Source organism: Myxocyprinus asiaticus, chromosome 31, assembly GCF_019703515.2.
Source record: "Myxocyprinus asiaticus isolate MX2 ecotype Aquarium Trade chromosome 31, UBuf_Myxa_2, whole genome shotgun sequence".
In the NCBI taxonomy this organism is placed as follows: Eukaryota; Metazoa; Chordata; class Actinopteri; order Cypriniformes; family Catostomidae; genus Myxocyprinus; species Myxocyprinus asiaticus.
This window is the reverse complement of record NC_059374.1, coordinates 18,893,394-18,919,658: the sequence shown is the minus strand read 5'-3', so window position 1 is coordinate 18,919,658 and position 26,265 is coordinate 18,893,394. Positions and strand designations below refer to the sequence as shown.

The 26,265-nt window shown below is 38.9% G+C and overlaps 1 protein-coding gene across 2 annotated transcripts in view; it reads right to left on the bottom strand.

The window, feature by feature from the left end:
* LOC127422338 (S-adenosyl-L-methionine-dependent tRNA 4-demethylwyosine synthase TYW1) overlaps nucleotides 1-26,265 on the bottom strand; it is a 104,596-nt gene that overhangs the window by 69,904 nt on the left and 8,427 nt on the right. For both annotated transcript variants that reach the window (XM_051665790.1, XM_051665791.1), the window contains exons 7-10: nucleotides 24,028-24,147; nucleotides 13,045-13,177; nucleotides 1,469-1,521; nucleotides 1,192-1,310 (exon numbers count right to left, since the gene is read on the bottom strand). In XM_051665790.1, the coding sequence (XP_051521750.1) occupies nucleotides 1,192-1,310; nucleotides 1,469-1,521; nucleotides 13,045-13,177; nucleotides 24,028-24,147 (425 nt within the window). The remainder of the gene's footprint in view (nucleotides 1-1,191; nucleotides 1,311-1,468; nucleotides 1,522-13,044; nucleotides 13,178-24,027; nucleotides 24,148-26,265) is intronic.

Here is a 26,265-nt window from a genome sequence, read left to right as displayed (position 1 = left end):
TCGCTGATATATCGGCCTATAAATACTTTGTAGTATATCTTACAAACATCATTAAAACAAAAACAAAAAAACTGATGATGTGCAACACAATAAAATACCTACAGTATAGCAATTCCTTGCCTACAGTATGGAGCCAAAATGGGCTTCTGGGCCAAAAGCGCCGAAGTTTGAGATTGGTTTAAGAGCTTTTCCTCTAATGTCTTTACTCCGTTTTTAAGAGGGAGAAAAAGCAATACAGCCTGAAATATCCAGCCTATCCACACAACGAGGACTCTTCAGACTCATTTTTGTGAATGACTCTTTTAACCAAATTAGCCCCCTTATATGAAGTTCAATAATTCCCTCAAAGCAGAGGACTAATCTATTTTCACATTTCTTAAGCACATTTATTTGCATTATGTCATTAACTACTATGAGGCTTTTGAGGATACGCGCAGCGGGTGGCAATGAAACGGATGAAAAACTCAATTAGAGCAATGCTCTGAGTCACACAGGCACGATACAAAACTCAACCCAACGATGCTTACAACTAGATCCAATACACCACTCTCTTACACAACAGCATTGAACTGATGTTTGAAAAGTATGATTGGAGGGCATTGGTGGACTCAAGATTAAATCATGTCCTGCTTGTGAGCAGTTCAACTTGGAAAAGTTACATTCAATAAGACATATGTGCAATTAGCAGATGCTGTTACCTAAAGCAACTTACAGTGCATTCAAGCTATGCTTTTTTTGAGTACATGCATTCCCTAGGAATCTAACTCATGACCTTGGTGTTATTAGCACCATACTATAACAGTTGAGCTAAAGGAATGTGAAGCAAGCGTTTCTAACAGATGAAGTTTTTTTCAACTTGAAACAGCATCTAAAAAACAGTGAGACACGACGCAACGTTCAAAGGAGTCCCTCTTAAGCTCTGTACAATTGTGGTGAGAAGCATAAAATCTCAGAATGCTATTCTGAGATGTGGTTTGGCGCTGTTTTGGCGGCACGAGGGGGGCATACACAATATTAGGCAGGTGGTTTTACTGATGTGGCTGATCGGTGTATATATAAAAACTATTGAAAAATGCCGGTGTGAATGACCCATTGTGCTTAACTTAGAAATCCTATTAAAATTTACCCTTACTAGTCACATACAATGGATTAAATAGGATTTTTAAAATTAATTATATAACTTGCTCTTACCTCCAGCAGAAAACACACTTGTTGGCACAGGCCAGGCTCGGCGTGGTCTCCATACAGCGGTGTGATTCAATCCCGTAGAAAGTGTGCTTATAGCAACCTCCTCTTCCTCTCAGCATTGACTAACAAAAGAGGAGCAACATTTGTTACATTTATTCTAAGAAAAACTCTGCTGTTTCTGAAAATGTCTTGCTGTAAAAAAAAAAAAATAAAAATAAAAAAATAACACGGTGATTGCTAAACAGTCCTGACAACAAATCAATTGGAGGAAAGGACCTACCTTTGTCCAACGGCACAGTTTTACTCCAGAATGACTTCCTATCAGTTTGTACCCTACAGACCACAAAGAAAACAGAAAGACAAAGACAAGGTGGTTATGTAGGGATTAGTAATTTACCTAAGAGTGTTCACTGTTCCACAGCATCTCAACCTGCCTTCGGGGCTGCAGCAAACTTCCAAGATGACTAAAAATGTTTTAAATACATTATATTAAAATAATCTAAATGAATAAAAATACTAAAAATGACTGCTCTAGGCCCATTGTTCTCAACACTGTTCTTTTGCTTCAGCACCCAGATCTTACGTTGGACATCAATTGACAAACCAACCACAGTACCAGTGTAGATAATCGGATTGAATTTTACCCTCTGCAGCCAATAACTTACTGCAAAAAAAGTTGGCACATTGCACGTTTATCCTCACTGCAAGTTAACTTGTATTTTAATGTTTGATGCATTTTGATGAGCTCTGGATCGTAGGGTAATAATACTAATATGGTTGGTCTAATTTCAAGAGAAATTAATCACTGTGTTAAACTGATATGTAACTGTCCCATTAGGCGAAAGAATTATGACTCAGTCATAATGTTTGCACAGCCTTTTGGCAGCCTCTGATTGCTGGGTTTTATACTCTGTTTTCTCTTTCGAACTTCCTCAGAAAAACTCCTCTGATGTCTACTCAAACAGAACACATATGTTTTAAGCCTTTGCCACCATTTTCAAACCTAGAATATATGCATTAAAAAGGGACATGATATGTCTCCAACACAAAGCTCCATCGCCAGTCCACCCAAAACTTTAATAAAAATTAAGCAGAGAAAACGTTTCATTCAGAAATAATCATGGTATTGATGTCACAACCCTGAATACATATGTATGTTATGTGCCGGTATGTGAAGGTGGGTGATTATCATGAAAACTGTCAAGAAAATGTCCAAGTCATATTTAAGCCCTAATCAATACAAAAGAAAAAAAAAAAGTTTTTATTAAAATGAAATTATATTTTGCATCATGCAAATAAAGCCTACAGTTATGACCATTAAGATTTTTTGCATTGTGACATTATTTTTGGGACACTTATAGGGATAGTTCATCCAAAAATGAAAATTCTCTTCTCATTTACTCACCCTCAAGCCATCCCAGATGTGAATGACTTTCCTTCTTCTGCAGAACACAAACAAAGATGTTTAGAAGAATATCTCAGCTTTGTAGGTCCACACATTGCAGGTGAATGTTGACCAAAACTTTGAAGGTAAAAAAAAAAAAAAAAAACACATAAAGGTGCATTAAAAGTAATCCATAAGACTCTAGTGTTTTAATCTATGTTTTCAGAAGTAATATGATAGGTGCGTGAGAGAAACAGATCAATATTTAAGTAGTTTTTACTTTAAATCTCCACTTTCACTTCCACATTCTTCTTCTTTTGTTTTTGGCGATTCACATTATTTGTGCATATCGCCACCTACTTTGCAGGGAGGAGAATTTATGGTAAAAAAGGACTTAAATATTGATCTGTTTCTTACCCACACTTCTGAAGACATGGATTTAACCACTTAAGTCGTATGGATTACTTTTATGCTGCCTTTATGTGCTTTATGGGCCTTTACATTTCTGACAAAAAATCACTTGCATTGTTTGGACCTACAGAGCTGAAATGTTCTTCTTCAATTTTTGTTTGAGTTCTGCAGAAGAAAGAAAGTCATACACATCTGGGATGACATGAGGGTGCGTAAATGATGAGAGAATTTAAATTTTTGGGTGAACTATCCCTTTATGCACATTTACCCCAAATTCTCATTACCGTTACATATCCGGACGTTTTACTTTTACTTCCTACTTCAATTATTTACAATTATAATTCTCATTACTAAAGTACAGTATTAAAGTAAAAAATATGCTGTTGTACAATTTTTTATTTAAATCACTAAAAATGAAAGGCATTACCAAGGGAGTACTACTATGATGTAATAATTTAAATAACTTATCAATAATGATAAATAATATTTTTTTCATGTTGCAGTAATAAGAACATCAATGAACACCTTTTTTCTGCGATCATGAGAATTGGAGGGTAAAATGAACGCAACTGTCATGAAAATAATGTCACAATGTAAAAAAAAAAAAAAAAAATATATATATATCTTAGTTGGCCCTAAAAATAGGATAACTAACTAAATAAAACACTATGTAATAAAAGAAATGGAACTATGGGAATTATGTTGTGACAAAAAAAATTCTAAATAAACCACTATATAACATATGTTATATTTTGGCATATTCAAAGTAGCCACCCTTTGCCTAGAATTTACAGAAATGTACTCTTGGCAACCAATCACCCTGGGATGCTTTTTAAACAGTATTGAAGGAGTTCCCATCTATGTTGGGCACTTATTGGCTGCTTTTCTTTATTATTTGGTCCAAGTCATCAATTTCAAAAACATTTTTTTTTTTAATACAATTTTAGTTTTATAATGAAATAAATTAATATGGTGGCACAATTATATTCTTGTCTACAAAACTAATTTAAAATATTTAAGCATACGCCTTCAGATCAAAAGATTTTTAAGATCATGAGAAACATTTCAGTCAAGTGTTTCAAAACTTTTGACTGGTAGTGTATATGCAAAATATAATTTCTTATTTGCTTCCTTCAATTTCTTTCGAAACAGCACCAGGACATTTTCTTGACAGATTCTGTGAAAATCACCCCGGTCTGTTTTCTTAAAGAATTATTCCAGGTTCAATAAAGTTAAAGCCAATATTTCAACTTCGTTGCATTGGCGATGCAATGTCAACAAACCCTAAAACGACTGTAAAAATGACAATTTAACATATAGCGCGAGAAAAAGGGGGAATTTTCGCACAAAGCTCTATAATTCATCTAAACAGGCTGTAAAGCCAATGTGCTTAAGTCTAAGCATGAAAGCGTTTCCCGTTAAGCACTTGAAGTCTGCCCATTTCTAGGTCCACAGCCTCTTTCTCCCACAACTGCACTGCATCCTCTTGGGAATCTGACTCAATTTAGACTTTAATCCACACGTAAGGGCCATCACTAGGGCAACCATCACTCCAGAAGCTTAATAAAGCGGCAGTACATAAGGCATCACTCTGTGCTGAAAGAGCCGATAAGAGTTTACATCATAGCTAAACATCATATAAATGGAGAATCAAATCTCTACTTAAAACCTTCAGTGTCACTCAGCACTTCATTAATTTCAACCCTTAAAGGAATAGTTACCATAAAAATGTAACTATGTCATCATTTACTCACCCTCATGCCGTTCCAAACCGGTATGCTGTTATGTTTTCCATAGAACACAGAACAAATTTTCCACTTCTCTTTTCCATACAACGACAGTTCATAGTAACAACAAAAAGAATAAAAAAAGCATTTAAAGTGTTTAAAAGTGTCCATACCACTTTTGCACTGTTTTCTAAGTCTTCTGAAGCCATACAATAGCTTTGTGTGAGGAACCGACCAAAATGTAATTCATTATTCACTGATAATCTTGCCCTCCCTGCTTCTAGCTAACAGCTCGCATCTAGCCCACATTTGCGTCCAGACTTCAAAAAATGGTGTATCACATTCGCACACTATACACACAGAAACCAATGCTATTTAGCATCAATGATGTAGGTGCACAACTTTTTGAATCAAGACGCGGACTAGATGCAAGCTTCAGCAAAGATGAAGATAATCAGTTAATAACTTAAATTTCAGTTGATTCCTCACACAAAGCTATCGTTTAAATTCAGAAGACTTGGAAATTAGCACACGAGTTGTATGGCTTACTTTCGTATAGCTTTTATGCATGTTATTTTTATTTATTTTTTCATCCTTTTTGGAGCCTGACATCCCCTGGTCACTATGAACGTTGTTGTAAGGCAAGAGCTCCATAACGATTTTCACAAATTTCTACTCGTTTTGTTACACTAAAAATATAACGGTATATAGGTTTGAAACAACATGAAGGTGAGTAAATAATGACAGAATTTTTACTTTTGGGGGAACTTTGCCTTTAGGGACTATAAGGAGCCCCCTTTTGATTTTCTCTCCAACAGTCTCTCTCTCCCACCTCAAATTGTGTAAGTGATGAGAAAGAGGAAGAGGGAGAGAAGCCTGTGACTCCATACCAATCATCCCAATCTGGAGTCTCTCTCCATGTTCATTAGTCAATTCCACATCAAACACATGCTCCTGTCTTTTACGTCTGCAAATAGCTGGAGGTGGGAGAGGTGCTCGCTCGACTCTCTCAGAAGGAAAGCATCTGCTGGGATAGAGCCGGGCATCAGAACGCAGGTCTGGTTTCCCCCTGCGTGAAGACTCAATATTTGGGCAGCTTAAAACAAAAGCCGCAATAGAGGATTCCCTGCTGCGGTACATGCCAAATCTTTACATATGAGACAGCTGCAGAGAGATTCTGCTGGGGTTTCAATAGCTATGTTTCTATCCAAGTTGGGAATTTAATTTATGCAAAAAAGCATAATATAGCAATTACAATGTGTTTTACATCCCATGTTTTCAAAACAACAAAATAGTCACTTCCAGAGAAATTATATCCACTGTGACTCTTTTATTAATAAAATACGGTTTAGAGCACACAGACAAAACACTGTAAAGTATATGTTTTTTAAAGTGCTTTTTTGAGATTTTATTCGCATCTCGGTGCTTCCATCCTTATGCAATATCCCAAAATGTGCATAAAAATGTGTGGATGGAAACCCAGCTAATATGCATCTAAGTATGCACTCTCAAATCAGCAAGGGTAATTTTATCATTCGTACAATTCAAACAACCATGTACACTACATAGGATTTCTCGTTTAATTTTTAGTAAGAAATGAACAAAATACCATCGAGCCAGTGCCTAAAAAAAATCTGTGTTCAAAACCGTGCACTTGCCTTAACCCAGCTCACTACGGTAAGCCTACAGTAATTTACATTCAGAGCTCTCTTGGCATGAAATTTCAGGCTTCTGTCATTCGTTTTTGCGTGTTAAAGGAATATATAGTTCACCCAAAAATGAAAATTCTCTTATCATTTACTCACCCTCATGCCATCCCAGATGTGTATGACTTTCTTTCTTCTGCTGAACACAAATGAAGATTTTTAGAAGAATATCTCAGCTCTGTAGGTCCATACAATGCAAGTCAACAGAGTCCAAAACTTTGAAGCTCAAAAAAGCACATAAAGCATAAAAATAATCCATAAGACTCCATTACTAAAATCCATGTCTTCTGAAGTGATATGATAGGTTTCTGTGAGAAACAGATCAATATTTAAGTCCTTTTTTACTACAAATTCTCCTCCCTGCACAGTATGTGGTGATATGCACAAAGAATGCTAATCCATTTGGAGAGAAGAGTGCTTGCAAGGGCTGTTTGAAAGTTAAAATTTATAGTAAAAAAAAAAAAAAAGAATTTGATACTGATCTGTTTCTAACCCACACCTATCATATCACTTCTGAAGATATGGATTTAACCACTGGAGTCGTATTGATTATTTTTATGCTGCCTTTATGAGCTTTTTTGAGTTTCAAAGTTTTGGACCCTGTCGACTTGCATTGTATGGACCTACAGAGCTGAAATATTCTTCTAAACATCCTTGCTTGTGTTCTGCAGAAGAAAGAAAGCAATACACATCTGGGATGGCATGAGTGTGAGTAAATGATGAGAGAACTTTCATTTTTGAGTGAACTAACCCTTTAACTTCATGTCTGTAAGCAAAGAGAAAGCGGTTAAAAAACAAAAAAGAATTCAGCTACATGACTTGTCTCTGCACAGAAGAGCAGTGCCGAAGCACAACTTACATAAAAGCAAACTGTTCCTCCGCAAGTTGCCAGAATTCCATGGTGTACTTTTAATAAAGTTCATAACAGTTTTATTTACCAACCAAAGCTAAGCACATTTGGTGTCAAGATAGTGTTAATTCTGAACCCTGCCTACAACCGTCCCAAAAAAACAAAAAAAACTGTTAAAATTTGGGGACAAATGATAATACACCCATGAAGATGGGTACTGCCCTTCTAAATATGGTTTATCTGTTATTGTTAACCGGACGTTAACAAGGGCACAGGAGAGCTGGCCAGCCACCGGATATGCAGTGTCCTTACAGTTTTGTTCTATCTCTGGACTGCAGAGAGTTTACAGGAACAACAAATGTCATACTGATGACGAAGGGCACCAAAATAGGATTCAAGATCACTGATGCTCTGGAATGATGATATTCTATTTACTTCAAGTTTCCATTCCAGGCTCTTTTATTTATACTGTGAGGTAAATGAAGAGGGTATCAAAGCATAAAAAACCTAATTCCATCAGCCTGCATCAATCTGATCAAATGCTGTTTGCTTTGTTGTCTGCTCTAGCTCTGTATGTTTCTGCTTTTATTTAAAGGAAGTGACCTGAAGCAAACTCAGGGTTCTTCTGCTCTCTCTCTCTCTCTCTCTCTCTCTCTCATTCATCTTTAAATCTTCACTAATAATGCCTGAAGGAATCATTTCAGTTTATCATTAAAAGAGCAAAAATAAAGATGCATGAGAGGAGGTTACACGCTAGCCCCTTAGGAAGCGAGTGTTATATAATCTCACATCAGTGTCTTCTCTAGACTGCAGGCTGGCACTGCTGAATTACACATATTTGTTTGTGCCTGTACAGTTCACAACTCAACGTGTGAAAACAGCCCAGCGCAAGGTTACCCCGGGTGAAGTTATGTGGAGAAATGTGCTCTACCACACCAATGAGAAATCTACACTGACTGATCACTTTATTAAGAACACTATGGTCCTAATAAAGTGCCCCACATGGTCTTCTGCTGTTGTAGCCCATCCACCTCAATATTGGACGTGTTGTGCATTCTGAGATGCTATTCTGCTCACTTCAATTGTACAGAGTGGTTATCTGAGTTACAGTAGCCTTTCTGTCATCTCGAACCGGTCTAGCCATTCTCTGTTGACCTCTCTCATCAACAAGCCTTTTCCGTCCACAGAACTTATTATTTTTTATTTTCTTTATGTAAAATCTTAAAAATCTTTTGATTTTGGGGTGAATTATGACTCAAACATGTTCTTCAAAGGTTTCATGAGATTCATCCATTAACACACAGTCACACCAGTGATCCTGAAACTAACAGAATGATATCAGAGACGGGCCACTTCTATCAAAATAATTTGGAGACATTGGAATGCCCAACGGTCAACAGCTGTAGAAAAGGAAGTCCCGCCTTACAGGTAATAGAGCCAATCACCTTTTAGATACAGACATCGCCTGTCAATCAACTCAAGAACGTACATGCGCATTAGCTAGACAAGCTGGGAATTTTTGTATTTTTATTTTAGCATAATCTGAGGTAAAGAAGCACATTTTATGATTCCAGTGTTCAAAACTGGAATTACTCACACTTAAAGCTAGAGTATACATTGGTAGAGTGCTCTAACCTTTCAAAGAATCCTCTTTTGACCGCGGGCCAATATGGACGTGTTTGACGCATGCACGCTACGACTTCTTTGTTATACTCTTTTAGTACATTCAACGGCAGGCGCATGTACAGATGACGTGCACAGACTGGGCTGCAAGCAGACAGTACGCGGGTGTTGTGCTGCTGACGAAATCCACAACGGATGCTGTCCGCACACTAAAAAAAGAGCAGACCAAGAAGGTCTATCAAAAATATTTTATTTTTATATAGTGAAAAAGTGTAAAGTGCAGTGAGTTAAAAACAGACCAGTAAGCAAACGTTTCAACCCATAGCTTTCTTCAGTGCAATGATTCCAGTGTTGTCGGATTTAACTTCTGATTTGAAATATGTTCTTTGATTGTAATCTTGACCAACCATTTTGGAGATTTTGTCTTTCACCATTCAAGTAGATAGGAGCTGCTTTTGCATGCCGCTTGTTTACATTGAAAAATAGTTGCCCGAGAGCGTTCCAAAGATGGCCACCCAGTGGACTGACTTGCTAGAAAGACTTTGATGATATCCACTCAAGGGTAAGACATTTTGGTGCGTGTGCTTCAAACTGTGGAGAGCTGGTCTCTATTGTGTGTGAGTTTGCTATCTTGAACATATTAAACTAACAACATGCTCCAAGGAGTTGCGCAGTGTTCCATTATGGAGAGTGATTGGTAGCACACACTGTGCCCTTGGCAAAAGTGTGAGAACCGCCCAGTCTCTGGTGTGTATGAGCCTGTGTGTGTGCTGGAGGCAGAGCGAGCTAAAGACAGGTGTGGAGCTGGAAACTCTTGGGAACTCTGGCAGCAGGAGAGGAGTAATTGGGCTTGCTGCATCATTAAGCTCTGTTAGGCACAGTCACACCATCACAGTCTCCATCAAACCCCAGCTGATAGAGCACACAAAATTTGTAGCACACAATAGGAGACAAGTTGTAGCTAGGCATCCAGTTTTTTCATAACACACGTGAAAAACTGCTTAAGAGATGGGAAAACTGTCAAAAGCCTGAGAAATAATTATAACCGAAAACAAGGTTTACTGTAACACATGTGACACTCTGCCAGCGCCAAAACCTAATTACCAGCAGGGCCCTGGCATCCAGTTATAAAGATATGAAAAAAAATATATCTCAGACGTATTCAATCAATGCAGCTGGCAAAGCAGGAAACAACTGTCAATCATCAGGGAAATGGGAAGTAACAGTAATCAGTGAGGTGTTTGTGTTGCTAATTTGCTTCAATGTAGAAAGGTCATTTAAAACTAGCTGTCAAACGGTACAATGAATTTCATTTTGAATACACAAAGCTTGTTTTTTCTCAGTGGCACTTGCTAAGGAAAGCATCATTATTACTATTACTCACACTTAAAGCTAGAGTATACTTTGGTAGAGTGCTCTAACCTTTCAAAGAATCCTCTTTTGACCGCGGGCCAATATGGACGTGTTTGACGCATGCATGCTACGACTTCTTTGTTATACTCTTTTAGTACATTCAATGGCAGGCGCATGTACAGATGACGTGCACAGACTGGGCTGCAAGCAGACAGTACGCGGGTGTTGTGGTCCTAATAAAATGCCCCACATAGTCTTCTGCTGTTGTAGCCCATCCACCTCAAGATTCGACGTGTTGTGCATTCTGAGATGCTATTCTGCTCACTTCAATTGTACAGAGTGGTTATCTGAGTTACAGTAGCCTTTCTGTCATCTCGAACCAGTCTGACCATTCTTTGTTGACCTCTCTCATCAACAAGGCTTTTCCATCCACAGAACTTATTATTTTTTATTTTCTTTATGTAAAATCTTTAAAATCTTTTGATTTTGGGGTGAATTATGACTCAAACATGTTCTTCAAAGGTTTCATGAGATTCATCCATTAACACACAGTCACACCAGTGATCCTGAAACTAACAGAATGATATCAGAGACGGGCCACTTCTATCAAAATAATTTGGAGACATTGGAATGCCCAACAGTCAACAGGTGTAGAAAAGGAAGTCCCGCCTTACAGGTAATAGAGCCAATCACCTTTTAGATACAGACATCGCCTGTCAATCAACTCAAGAACGCACATGCGCATTAGCTAGACAAGCTGGGAATTTTTGTATTTTTATTTTAGCATAATCTGAGGTAAAGAAGCACATTTTATGATTCCAGTGTTCAAAACTGGAATTACTCACACTTAAAGCTAGAGTATACATTGGTAGAGTGCTCTAACCTTTCAAAGAATCCTCTTTTGACCGCGGGCCAATATGGACGTGTTTGACGCATGCACGCTACGACTTCTTTGTTATACTCTTTTAGTACATTCAACGGCAGGCGCATGTACAGATGACGTGCACAGACTGGGCTGCAAGCAGACAGTACGCGGGTGTTGTGCTGCTGACGAAATTTACATCCCGTCCACTGTATGCGAGACGTATCGCGGAAAATCGAAGTATACTATGGTCTTTAGGGTTAGGGGTTTGAACAAACCATTTATGCAATGGACATGAATAATAACTCAAATTGTTTGGCTTGTTAAGTAGAGGTTTGATTTTTCAGCAGCTAGGGGTGAGTAAAAATATTGATTTTCCGATGCATCGGAATCTTCATTTTAACAATCTCGATATCGATTCTTAAATACCAAGATCGACCTTTTACTCTTGCGCAACCCTCAACACAATGAGAGGAAATTTGCAATTGCAACCAAATTTCGTGCTATCCGACTAAAATGTATATATTTGGCAACCAGCTGGTAAATGTTTATGTTTTACTCATCAGTAATTGTGTAGTTTAGTGGTGGAGTATTCAGCAGTGAGATCATTTCACTACGAGTTGAGAGTAAAAGTTGTTCCGCGTGTCCAAAGACAAGATCCACGCAACCGATCTGTCATTGAATAATGTCTCTTTTAATACCCTTTCTGATCTCTACAGTCAGTTGTTGATCAAAAACAACAAAAAATAAACATTTAATTCTAATCATGCATGGCACAGATAAGATAAAGCCAGTCAAGTTGTTTCTCATTAACATGCACTCATTTCTTTACAGAAATGCCTTTTTTTTTTTTTTTTAAAGACAGTACTGTTTTTAACACGTTCAACAAATCAATATAAATACTCGTAAATAGTACAAATTATGCAATTAAACAATAAACGTAACAAAAATAATATATGAAATATACTATCTTATTTATTGATTGAATACATGGATTTGTTCATTTTTTATTTTATCCCCTTTTCTCCCAATTTGGAATGCCCAATTCCCACTATTTAGAAGGTCCTCGTGGTGGCACGGTTACTCGCCTCAATCCGGGTGACAGAGGACAAGTCTCAGTTGCCTCCGCTTCTGAGATCACAGATCCACGCATCTTATCACGTGGCTCACTGTGCATAACACCAAGGAGACTCCCAGCATGTGGAGGCTCGTGCTACTCTCCGCGATCCACGCACAACTTACCACGTGCCCCATTGAGAGCAAGAACCCCTAATCGCAGTCACGAGGAGGTTACCCCATGTGACTCTACCCTCCCTAGCAACCGGGCCAATTTGGTTGCTTAGAAGACCTGGCTGGAGTCACACAGCACACCCTGGATTCAAACTCGTGACTCCAGGGGTGGTAGTCAGCGTCAATACTCGCTGAGCTACCCAGGGCCCCTGGATTTGTTCATTTAAAAAAAAAAAGCCAAAATGTGACCAAAATTATGAAAAACTAATCAAATATAATTAGTAAAATTCATATTTTCATAATGTACCTAATTAGAAGATCCCCTGTATAATTAACAGCATTAGCTGGGAGAGAATTTCTTTCATATGCAAACAAAAGGGACAATATAACTAAAATATACCCACATATGAATCAGAATCAAATCGAATTGGGAAATCTGTATTAATACCAAGCCCTACTAGCAACATCCTAGCAACAACCCAGAACACTCTGGCATCTTGGTGGCGAGTTCTGTATGTGCAAGCACCACTCACACTTTCTTAAGAAAATGGAAAAATCTAGTTGACACTCCGAGAGAATGCACAAGCCCACAGAATGCATCAAGCGTATGTATTTGTACAGATATACGCTGTGTAGCGGCTTTCATTTCTGTCACAAATATCTCTGTTTGAGAGAGTGAATAACACAGATGGGTTAAGGCAGAGCTGCACCTTGTTTAGTGAGTGCATCTCTCAAGGCTGGAGTGATCATCTCTCTCCTCTCTTCCTCTGCCTCGCTCTTCCTCACTCCATTCTGCTTTGACAGCTTCACCCTCTGCGAGTCGTCTTTATCGTCCTCCATCCTCTGCAGCACACACAATCACAAAGAAACATAAAAACAGGCATAAAGCCAGTCACATACCAATAAGAGACAACATTCATTCATATTTCTTAATCTAGTGACATACGTTGACAACCCCTAGCCACCATGGAGCTACAGAAAGCTTCAAAATACCTGTATAACTTTCACAATATTTCTGGTGAACAAAAAGCTGAGGAAACTATGCATTTGAAAAATTAGACATTATTTAGGAATTTAAATTCAGCCACATTTTATACACCCTTATGTTGTTCCAAACACATATTTCAGACTTCCATAAATTTGGATTTGTTCCTCACATAAAGCTATTGTATGACTTCAGAAAATGTTAATTGTAATGTGTTATTCATAATTTAAATTGTCCTTTTGTGTTAGACAGAAGAAAAGTCAGTTATGCGGGTTTGGAACAACATGAGGGTGAGTAAATGATCCCAAAATGTAAATTTTTGGGTGAACTATTGCTTTAAGCCAGTGCAGACTATTTAAATGGACTGTACTTATGTCCCTCACAGCCTTGTTTTCATTTGTTTCAAAATTAAATACGACATCTACCTTGGCAAAAGTTTGTGGACGTTAGTGGTTGACCGATATAACAAAGAGGCCGGTAAATCATACAATATTCAGAATTTTTTAATTATCGGCTGATAAATTTTCCCGTTTGTTCAATTTGTTTCTTAAATCGTGAGGGCACAGAGAATCGCTTGCTAGCATGTGAAGGAGTCATCTGAGACATGTAAACAACCAATCACAGTTAATTTTGTTATTACGTGTCATTGTGTTACTACAGTAATAGACCAGCGTGCAACAACAACTCCTCATTTAAATGGTCCCACATATCAAAGCCACGACAGACAAGAATGAGCTTGTGATGTTAAAGTGCTCGCCTGTTTCATTCCCCCCTCTCCTTAACAGTTCCCTGTAACTTTTAACTGTCTTGTCTAATGGTAAAAAGGCAAATATCAATAAAACTTCTAAAATATACCATCTGCAAATATGCAAATATCTCGTTTAAACTGATGTAATTCACGAACCTCACAATACTTGCACAAATTCAGCATCCTGTGGAGCACGTTTTCTATCACCCTCTCCTCAGTAGATTTTTTCTCTATCACCTTCAGTCTCAAAATGCAGATCTGAAACGTAGGTGGCACTATAACACTTTTTTTTTTATTCTCTTTTCTACCCAATTTGGCATGCCCAATTCCCAGTGTGCTCTGATTCCTTGTGGTGGCGCAGTGACTTGCCTCGATCCGGGTGGCGGAGGACAAATCTCAGTTGCCTCCGCTTCTGAGACATTCTGCCCACGCATCTTATCACGTGGCTTGCTGAGCGAGTTACTGCGGTGACGTAGCGCGGGTGGAGGCTCACGCTATTCACAGCAGCGTCTTCGCACAACTCAACACGCACCCACCGAGTGCGAGAACCACATTATAGCGACCACAAGGAAGGTAACCCACGTGACTCTACCCACCCTAGCAACCGGGCCAATTGGTTGCTTTGGAAGCCTGGTTGGAGTCACTCAGCACACCCTGGATTCTAACTCGTGATTCCAGGGGTGGTACTCAGCGTCTTTACTTGCTGAGCTACCCAGGCCCCCCGCTCTAAAGCATTTTAGCCCTTAAAGATGTGCTCGTCCATAGCCATTCAGTCTAATCTTCAGTTCATGCACCCCCACTGTTTCATCAAACATCTCAGCCTCTGAGTGGACTAGAAGCTCAATCTGCATTTCATTTGCGATTATGTATAACATTTAATCATCAATAGTCGATAACATATATTTCCATTGAGTTTATTTAGCATGCTTTTCTTGCTAAATCTAAGATATAACATTGGATTATTCACAAATGCAAGCTCACAGACAAGTAAAAAATGGCTCATGTTTTAGAAAACTGCCTAAGGTAAGAGCAGATATAAAGTTTTTAGCTATTTGTGGGTTATGGCAGCAGTGATCTGAGACGTTTGTATTTGATGTCTTACAGAAATCATATTTCACAGTGTGATTCTCTTGAAAATCTGTAAAACTGTACAAAATAATCTGTAGAGTCACATTCCTGAGAATGAGAGCTTTCATTTGATATATGATTTGTCTATTTATGTGCTATTTGAAAGACTTTTAAATTCATATTAATGTTTCTACCACATCACCTCTAGGTGGCACTTATATGCGACGTGGATGTTTTCAGTGAAGTGATGGTTATCCTAGAAACATTCAGATTTTACCCTTTAAAACAATACCACATGTGCCTGACTTACAGTTTGTATCCGGAAACTTGAACATTTTAAGCGTAAACTTTTTTCGTGACATAGCACCCCCTTTTGGACCCACCGGTGGTTCCCCAGATTTGAAGACACTAATGATAAAAAGGCAAATATCAATACAACTTCTATCATAAAGGCTACCGTCTGCAAATATGCGGATATCTCTTTAAAACAGATTCACGAACCTTGCGCTAATCCAGCATTTTTTTTTCCTGTGGAGCACTCATAAATCTTCCTCTGAAGCGCATAAGTGCAAAAGATTCACAAAATCAATGAGAAGGTTCCCTTTCTGCAGTTTTAAACTGCCTGACAGACAGGCAAAGCTTAATTGCATATTGCACAGTAATTGATTTCATACATCAACAAAAGCTATGACAGATGCTGCTTTGAAAATTATAACACCAATGGGAGAGTCTAAATGGGACTGACACTTCTGGTCATATGGTTCTGATGAGCCATGCTGGTGGAGGTCTTGGACTAGCATCACTGACCTTCAACACTGGGCCGGTCTTATCCGAACAGACTGCATTAAACTTTATAGCAATTCCAGGCTGCACAAGTTCCAAAATATAAAAACACATGGAAATCAAAGCTAAATCAAGTCTGACTTATAGTTCCTGCTTCAGTTCCCTAAATGTTATTTTTCCATATTTTTTGCCCAACTACATACTACATTGGTATTTGCAATTTTTTTCCCCACACTAAAAGGTCAGAGACAGCCTGGCTTTCAAATTAAGAGACTGGGAGTCAAAGGTGCAGTGCTGTATACAACAGCATGCAGCTAGCTGGGCTCCACAGGTCACACTATGTGTATTATGGTGCATTTTGTTTTTTTCTTTTTGGAGCTTGAGAGTCCCTGCTGGTCACTATACAGCCACCTACATATATATCAGCCACAACATTAAAACCACCTGCCTAATATTGTGTAGGTCCCCCCTCGTGCCGCCAAAACAGTGCCAACCCGCATCTCAGAATAGCATTCTGACATGATATTCTTTTCACCACAATTGTATAGAGCGGTTATCTGAGTTACCTAATACTTTGTCAGTTTGAACCAGTCTGGCCATTCTCTGTTGACCTCTCTCATCAACGAGGCATTTCCATCCACAGAACTGCCACTCACTGGATGTTTTTTGTTTTTGGCACCATTCAGAGTAAATTGTAGAGACTGTTGTGTGTGAAAATCCCAGGAGATCAACAGTTTCTGAAATACATAAACCAGCCCGTCTGGAACCAACAATCATCCATGCGATTATCATCCAATCGTGTGGCAGCAGTGCAGAGCATAAAATCATTAAGATATGGGTCAGGAGCTTCAGTTAATGTTCACATCAACCATCAGAATGGGGAAACAATGTGATCTTAGTGATCTGGAAAGTGGCATGATTGTTGGTGCCAGACGGGCTGGTATGAGTATTTCTGTAACTGTTGATCTCCTGGGATTTTCACGCACAACAGTCTCTAGAATTTACTCCGAATGTTGCAAAAAAACAAAAAACATCCAGTAAGCGACAGTTTTGTGGATGGAAATGCCTTGTTGATGAAAGAGGTCAACAGAGAATGGCCAGACTGGTTCGAACTGACAAAGTCTACGGTAACTCGGATAACCGTTCTGTATAATTGTGGTGAGAAGAATAAAATCTCAGAATGCTATTCTGAGATGCGGGTTGGCCCTGTTTTGGCGGCATGAGGAGGACCTACACAGTATTAGGCAGGTGGTTTTAATGTTGTGTCTAATCTATGTATGCTATTGTTGTCTGACCAAAAGTAAAATTAATTATCTATTTGTATTCCATAGAAGAAAGTCATGCAGGCAGTGGCGGGGTGCTGAAGAGGGGGACCCTTGAAACTGATTGCAGAAATTACACAGACCCGAGAACCCTGCATTCTGTTCCAGAATGCATCTAGAGGTAATGCCCCCTCAGCCCGATTGGGGTCAAGTGAACCTGAAACCAGACCATACAGGACTGCCTTATGACTGAATGCTCGGTCATGAAACTCATCGACAAACCATTTTGAAAATATGTAATTCTCACACATCCCTAGTGTTGCTTGAGTTGATTCTAAATTGTATTTTAAATTATAAAATGTAAGTGCAAACTCATCAGTGATTCATGATTTATGTGTTAAAACGTTCACACGCAGGTTTTGCGCAAAATTATGTGCGTATGTAAGTTTAGTGAATGAGACCCACCGTACTCTGTAAGGTCTTTCCGTATCCAAACACTTTCTCAGGGTTGACAGACCAGTCCCTGTGTTTCTCCTCTAGCTGTTTCAGTGTTTCTGTGACTTTGTTCATGTGTTCCAGAGTACACAATGTCCCTTGAGCGAAATCCAACCACAGTGCGGGTGGAAGCCACCGGGTGGGGTTAAATTGGCAAGCGTACATTGTGGCCTTTAACAGCGTGATCTATCGTGAAACTGCCACATGAAATGCAGAGTTGATTAGCCTGCAATCTGTCACCTAGGATTCATTTCGCCATCTCCGCACTTTCGTCCTCCAATCTTCTCTACGGCAGCACAGCTCCACTCCGAACACTCCCCTCCAGACTGACAGAACCGGAGCAGCTCTCTTCATCTGGAAACGCTCCATTTTCCACAAACCACCCATGCAAGTGACAGCACTGATGCAGGCAGTGGCCCCGCAGAGCTCAGGCTGAGCAGCTGATACATTCAGACTGACAGCCAGCCAAAACGACAACGAGGTGCTCCGGCTGCCACCCCGTCCCACATGCAGCAATGTGGCCGCGGGCAAATCCCTGTCCATGAGCTATTATCTCAATTTCCACCTTATTAATACCAATGCACTGAAAATACTGCCTCAGTCCACACCTATAGTAAACCTAAACCTAAATGTTGCCATTATTTACAGCAGCATTCCAAACCCATGCAACTTTCTTCTGTGGAAAATCCTGGCCACTGTATTCAATAAATTGCGGACCGAGACTGTCATTCTGCAAAATCCATAACAAAGCAACATAAAGGTCCATATGACTTGTGTGCAATATTCCAAGTCTTCTGATGCCTTTCGACAGCTTTGTGTGAGGAACAGACCAAAATTTAAATCTGAATGATTCATTCACAAATTGGTTATTCTCAAGACTGAGAAGATTATCAGTCTGTTCTTCATATGTGCACAGTCGCTATCATATGTGCTCTGTTACAAGCCTTTTGAAGCCATGAGCAGACATGTGATTGGCAAAGAAAATGGACAGAGACACCCCCAACACCAGTGATGGGTTTAATTGGATTACAAAGCAATTAGTTACTGTAATATAATTACTTTTAGGCACAAAATAGTGTAATGCATTACATTTTAAAATCTTGTAATCAGATTACAGTTACTGACATTTTTTTTTCCCTCCCCTTTTTCTCCCCAATTTGTAATGCCCAATACCCAATTCCCAATGCACTCCAGGTCCTCGTGGTGGCGTAGTGACTCGCCTCAATCCGGGTGGCAGAGGATGAATCTTATCACGTGGCTGGCACGTATGGAGGCTCCACGCTATTCTCTGTGGCATCCACGCACAACTCACCACGCGAAACCACCAAGAACCACATTATAGCGACCACAAGGTGGTTACCCCATGTGACTCTACCCTCCCTAGCAACCGGGCCAATTTGGTTGTTTAGGAGGCCTGGCTGGAGTCACACAGCACGCCCTGGATTCGAACTCACGACTCCAGGGTTGGTAGTCAGTTACTGAATTTTAATAAAATTAATTACTTTTCAGTACATTACTTGGATTACAAATATTTCTAAAAAGATATTATTTATGTGTAATACAATTAAAATGTGAATTCATATTTTCATGTGTACGTCTGTTTGCGTTTATGTGACAGCTGAAGGGTGTGTGACAATGAACAAGGAGAAAATAGATATTTTAAATTTGTTGTGGAAAAAAAATAAATAAATTGTGACAAGTGTTTTAGAAAGTAACAAAGTAATTAGCAATGTAATTATTTTTTCAATGAAGTAATAAAGTAATCTGATTACACTTTTATAGTAATAGTTAGTAATTTGTAGTGGATTACTTTTTTAGTAACTTACCCAACACGCATACACTTCACAGCTTTTCTAGTTTCCAGAAATGTACCAGACTCATAAAGATCGCTGAAAAAATGTCTAAGTTTCTTAAAAATGTTATTAAACTATTTCTTGACAAACACATAGCTATTGTTGATCAGCACAAGACCACCCAAACAGTGTGCAGAAGTTATGTGTCCCGAACAAAGCCGCTAGAGGCGCCGCTAGTTTGTGCAATGACTGAAGCAGTCAATGCAGACTATGTTTTAAAATGCAGCATTTTGCGGTTTAGTATTTCGTGCAAGGCCATATAGCGATTTCAGTCTTAATTCAATCAATAATGCTGCCTTGATGGATATCATACCAATGTCTTAGAAGTCAAAATCTGCAGGTTTTGGATGGCTTTCCCTCAACAAGTGCCATTTTCACAACTTTCACGCTGGTTTTTCCACATTAATGTGAAAATGACAATGAATAAAAAATTCTATGTTACATGTTCTTAGGAGTGCCAACCCCTCTTCATTGTGTGGCTAGTATTATTTCCAGATTTTTTTACAGAGAGTGGTCTCTTTCCCGATCTAAATGCGGAAAAATTGTTGTCTAGACTGAACATTTTCTACTGTCTGGAAAGTATCTGCAGGGTTTTATGATAACACATACAAATGGTTCAATATACTGGCAGTGAGTACTTTATATGTGAAGTTAAATTTTCACTGTAAATGCCACGTCAGTAACGCTGGAACTGCCCCTTAACAATAGCGATTTTTATCCTGTCAGCAACTGTGGCAACGGTTCAAACCCGTTTTATTTCCAAACATTTTATTTCTCTTAATTAATCAAAACAAACCTGTCTTACTTGACTGAAGTGAAAATCAGTAGACTCCGTCTAGCGCGCTCAACAAAGTATGTGCATGACTCAGAAGCGACAGTGGCGTCATCCGAGGGAAGGCTGTCATCAAGAACACTTGTTTGGGTGAAAAGTGCTTATCGAAAATGCACAAGACAGAACATTCTTGATAAGATGTTCCACCCCCCCCCCCCCAACAGAATCCTCAAACAGGATCTTTATTGTGAAAGGTAAGTGGGTCTCAGGTGGTGACTGTTATTTTGGGAAGAGAGAAAGGTCTTTGCTCTGGAGTAATAAAATTACAAACCTTTTGAAAATGGAAACTATATGAGCCCCAACGAGAGAAGCTAGTATGAAACGTGCACTACAACAGGAAAAAAAATTAAAGCCAAGAGTCCAATTTCTGCACCACTATAGTCACTAAGTGAAACCTGTTTTCAAACAGGTTTCCCAAATATTCCACCCATCCAACATTGGTCGGACAAACACATTGTCCCGCCTCAATCTCATGCCATCGGTTGAGTCAACGGTGCTGTGTCTGGCTAAATGGGACCCTCAAACAAACAGGGCAATGCTGATCACGCCATAGAGCCACAGTGTTTACACTTTACAGGGAAATCAACCTACAAATGGCTTATAGTTGACTGCATATTAAGCAGGGATAGACAAAAGTATTTTTTAAAATCATCACCTATAAGGTCAGAACTACATAAGGTTTACAAAATAAAGAAATGCAGAATTTGAGTTAAAAAATAAGATGTGTACATTTGTATCTCAAACATAAAACTAGACTGTTTAAAGCAGTGCAGATTAAGCCATATTGCAAGGTCAGGATTTTGTAGCAGCAAAGACAAGATCCAATATGTCTCTGATGCCATCTGGAGCCAAAACGAAGTAATTTTTCACAGTCAAGTTAGACCCAGATCTGCACAAGCTAGACACTGAATTTCAGAACAGTTTTCATTATTCAAATTTCTTCAGTATCACAAGTGTCATACATTAATAATTCCATTTCGCTTAGAATGGAATGGAAATTATCATTCATGTGTCTAGTGACGTCTTGCATATTATTTAAACAGCTGGGAGAGAAATAACATTTATGGCAAGAACCATTTCAAAACACATTTACTTGGTTTTAAACCAACTTAGAATTAGATGCACAATCAAAGAGTGATCAGAGCAAATGAATACAAAGGTGACTGACTAATGCAGCATGTAACCAGAGCATTAAAGTTGCAGCAGTGCGTGTCTCCTCTGAGAGTCAAAGGTGAGATCTCCTTCATGCTCATGTCCTAGGAGAAGATGAAGGTAAAATAGCATGAAGTTACAGCTGTATAAACAAGTTACATGAGGGCAGTCAATGGCATGGTGTCTGCTGTCTAAAAGGGCTGTTAGCTGTTTGGAATTTTGGTAGAGCATCAAGCAGAACACTCACACAAACACTAGAGGATAGGAAACAACATCCTGTAAATAATAAGCAGTGACCTGAGCGCATCCTCACGATTGTGTAAATCAACGTTTAAAACACAGCACAGCTAAACTGACTAACGTCTGCCTTCAGAAACTTGGAATATGACGCACAAGGCCCATGGACTCCTTTTATGATACATTTGGCTCCATTTTAAGCTTCAAAGTGAATCATTATCACCTGCTATTGTAATGAAAAGATGGACCAGGATAGTCATAAAAAGTTCTCGTTTTGTGTTCTGCATAAGAAAGTAAGTCATATGGGTTTGGAACAACATAAGGGTGAATTTTCATTTTCATTTTTAAGTGAACTATTCCTTTCATATTTTTCCCTGGGCACACAGCCTTGTTTACATTAGCAGAAAAGCTGCAGAAAAATATTTTACAATTTGATCAAAGATGATGGAAACATTTTTTATTCTCTTTAAAATAATGTGAAATGAAAAACAGTCCATTTAACCTGGGACAATTTTAACTATGCTATCTTTAAATGTAAAAATCAAAACGCAGTTAAATCCATCATATTTTTCGTAACCCTATTTGCTCTCTCCTGTAATTAGCTGCCATCAGACAGCAGCTGACACAAAGCATTTGGGATATTCTTTGATCTGAGTATTTAGAACATCAAAATCCGCTGATTGCTTGAGCTCCAAACCACATTTCCAAAAACCTCTTTAAAGCCATCATCTCAAACTGTTTAAACATGCATCTGATCCTGGTGGCATCCATTAATGGCTTTTACTTGACTAAAGGGGGGTACACTAAATTTCAGCACTCACAGACTCTCTGTTATGATAAAGATGTGAGAGTGTGTGTGTGTGTGTGTGTGTGTGTGTGTGTGTGTAGAAAGATCTGTCTGTGCTTCTGTGTCATGAATCACTGCTGCGCACAGGCCTGTGAAGTGGGTGTCAGTGATCACAGTTCACAGTTACGCAAGTACTCCTAGCGCCTGCTGGAGCTGCTGTCTGCTGTAGCAAACCATCTGCCACTCGATCTCCATCAATGGAGCCACTGCCTGTTTCTAGCCAGCACTTTGGCATTTTAAAGGAATACTACTCCCATAAATAAAATTCTGTCATTATTTACTCATCCTCACGTTCACATTCCAAACCTATATGATGGGGGGGGGGTTTTGGTTGGGGGGGGGAGGGGGTTCTATACATGAAAGCTAAAACTTCTGAAGAATTTTTATGCAGCTTTTGCCATAGGAGTTCATAGTGACCATGGCTGACAAGCCCAAAAATTTACAATAATCTCCATAAGACCAACATAAAAGCAGTCAAACCGACTTGTGCGCTATATTCCAAGTCTTCTAGAGTCATACGATAGCTTTGTGTGAGGAACAGGCTGAAATTTAGGTCATTATTCAGCGTAAATTTCCCCATGCACTGAAGCCTGTTCAAGTCTGTATTTGTGTCTAGATTCAAAAATGCTGTGTCAACAACTTGGATGTCAAAAAGTGACGTGTCAAAACGTTCTAGATACAAACGTGGGCTAGACATAAGCTTCAGATAAGGGGAAGATTATCAGTGTAAACCTTTTAAATTTCGGTCTGTTCCTCACATAAAGCTATCTATGATTTTGAAGACTTGAATATAGTGCACTAGAGCTGGGCGATATTAATAATTTATAAAAAAAAATTACATCTCAATATCTTTCAGCCTATTGATGAAATTGGATATACTGTATATCTCGATAATTATGTAATAGCTCTGTAATGGTTTAAAAAAAAAAAAATATATATATATATATATATATATATATATATATATATATATATATATATATATATATATATATATATATATATATATATATATATACACATATATATATATATATATATATATATATATATATATATATATATATATTTTTTTTTTAAATCTGAGGAACCATCCTTTTATCCAAACAACCATTGTAGCAAAGTAAATTCAATATTTTAAAGGCACTTAATAAAGTTACTTTACTATGAGCTGTTCTGTCACAATGAGCTGTTGTATAGAAGAAAAAAATTGCACTAAGATTCTTAAAAAAAAACATATCTTTCAAAAACTGTAACAGAAAAATAAAAGCATACAGGTTTGGAACAACATGAGTGTGAGTAAATAATTACATCATTTTCATTTTTGGGTGAACTATTCCTTTAAATACCCACCAAACTGGCTCTGAGCCCATCTACGTAGAGCATGAGGCACTAGTAAACATTCAAGTGGAGCTGGTTCTTTTTTTTTACCTTGGCTTTCTTCAAGCGGTTCATCACATTCCCAAGGTCTTCCATGTCAATGACAGAGCCATGAGACTTGTCTTCCTCCGCTGAGGACTCTGCATCACTGCTGGACTCCATCAGCTCCTCCTAAAAAACAAAGAGAACTTTGAGCTTTACCGTTACAACCTGCCCAAAATTACACCTCTCACCTCAGAGACCAAGATGTAGGGGTGGGTAAAAATATAGATTTTCATTTAAACAATCTCGATATCATTTCTAAAATCTGAAGATTGATCTTTTACTCTATGCGCAACGCTCTAACTACAATGAGAGGATATCACTCACATTTGCGCTACGTGACTAAAATGTATATACACCAATGAGCCAATGATGCAGTTTGCGTGCTGCCAAAACTGTGCCGACCCACTGAGGCATGGACTCTACAAGACCCCTGTAGGTGTCCTGTGGTATCTGGCACCAAGACATTAGCAGCAGATCCTTCAAGTCCTGTAAGTTGCAAGATGGAGCCACCATGGATCTGACTTGGTGGACCAGCACATCCCACAGATGCTCAATCGGATTGAGATCTAGTGATTTTGGAGGCCAGGGGAACACCATGAACTCTTCATCATGTTCCTCAAACCATTCCCAAACAATGTGTGCAGTGTGGCAGTGCGCATTATCCCGCTGAAAGAGGCCACTACCATCAGGGAATATTATTGCCAAGAAGGGGTGTATCTGGTCTGCAACAATGTTTAGGTAGGCGGCACGTGTCACATTGATGTCCACATGAATAGCCGGACCCAGTGTTTCCCAGCAGGACATTGCCCAGAGCATCACAATCCCTCCACTGGCTTGTCGTCTTCCCACAGTGCATCTTGGTGCCATCACTTCCCCAGGTAACAGCGCACACTAACACAGCCGTCCACGTGATGTAAAAGAAAACATGACTCATCGGACTAGGCGAACTTCAGCCACTGCTCCAAGGTCCAGTTCCGAAGCTCGTGTGTCATTGTAGGCACTTTCGATGGTGGACAGGGGTCATCATGGGCACTCTGACCGGTCAGCGGCTACACAGCCCCATTCACAGCAGGGTGCGATGCACTGTGTGTTGTGAAACAGTCACTCCGTAACCATTATTACAATTTTCTTGTGCCACAGTAGACCTTCTATCGGTTCAGACTAGACTGGTTAGCCTTCGTTGCCCTCGCGCATCAATGAGCCTTAGGTGCCCAACACCCTGTCGTCAGTTTGTGGTTTGTCTCTCCTCGGACTACTGTTGGTAGGTACTCACCACTGCTGACCGGGAGCACCCCACAAGCCTTGCCGTTTCAGAGATGCTCTGACCCAGTCATCTGGCCATAATAATTTGGCCCTTGTCAAAGTCGCTCAGGTCTTTACTCCTGCCCATTTCTCCTGCATTCAACACGTTGACTACGAGAACTGATTGTTCGATTACCATCTAATCTACCCAGACCTTTACATGTGGCCTTGTTAGGAGATGATCAACGTAATTCGCTTCAACTGTGAGCGGTGATGATGTTTTGGCTCATCAGTGTATATGGCAACTGGCTGGTAAATGTTGAGATTTCACTCACCAGTGATTGTGTAGTATAGTGGTGAAGTATTCAGCAGCAAGATCCTTTCACTGCGTTTTGAGAGTAAAAGTGCGTTGGCCATTGTAATGTGTGTGGGCAATTGGAGTCTCTCTTGTTAACATGAGCTCATTTACAAATACTTTTTACAGCAATACGGGCTCTTTTAAAGACACAGTAACACGTGTTCAACAAATCAATGTAAATACCTGTAAATAGTACAAACTATGCAATTAAACGGAAAACATGTAGCAAAAAATAATATATGCAATATAATATCATATTTATTGATTAAATTCATGGATTTGTTCATTTTTAATAAGCTAAAATGTGACCAAAATGATAAAAAAATCAAATATAATTAGTAAAATTAATGTTTTCGTAATGTACATAATTAGTAGGACCCCTGTATAATTAAAAGCATTATCTGTGAGAATATTTCTTTCATATGTAAACAAAAGGAACATTATAACTGAAATATACCCATATGAATCGATACTGAATCGAATAAAATCCAAATCGGAATCGAAAGCTTGTGAATCAGAATCGAATCGGGAAATCTGTATCAATACCAAGCCCTACCAAGATGTACGCATCCAACCTAACAAAAGTCTGTGTGCCCAGACAAGTGAACCGCATGATCATAAAGGTGCACAAAACATTTTTTTTT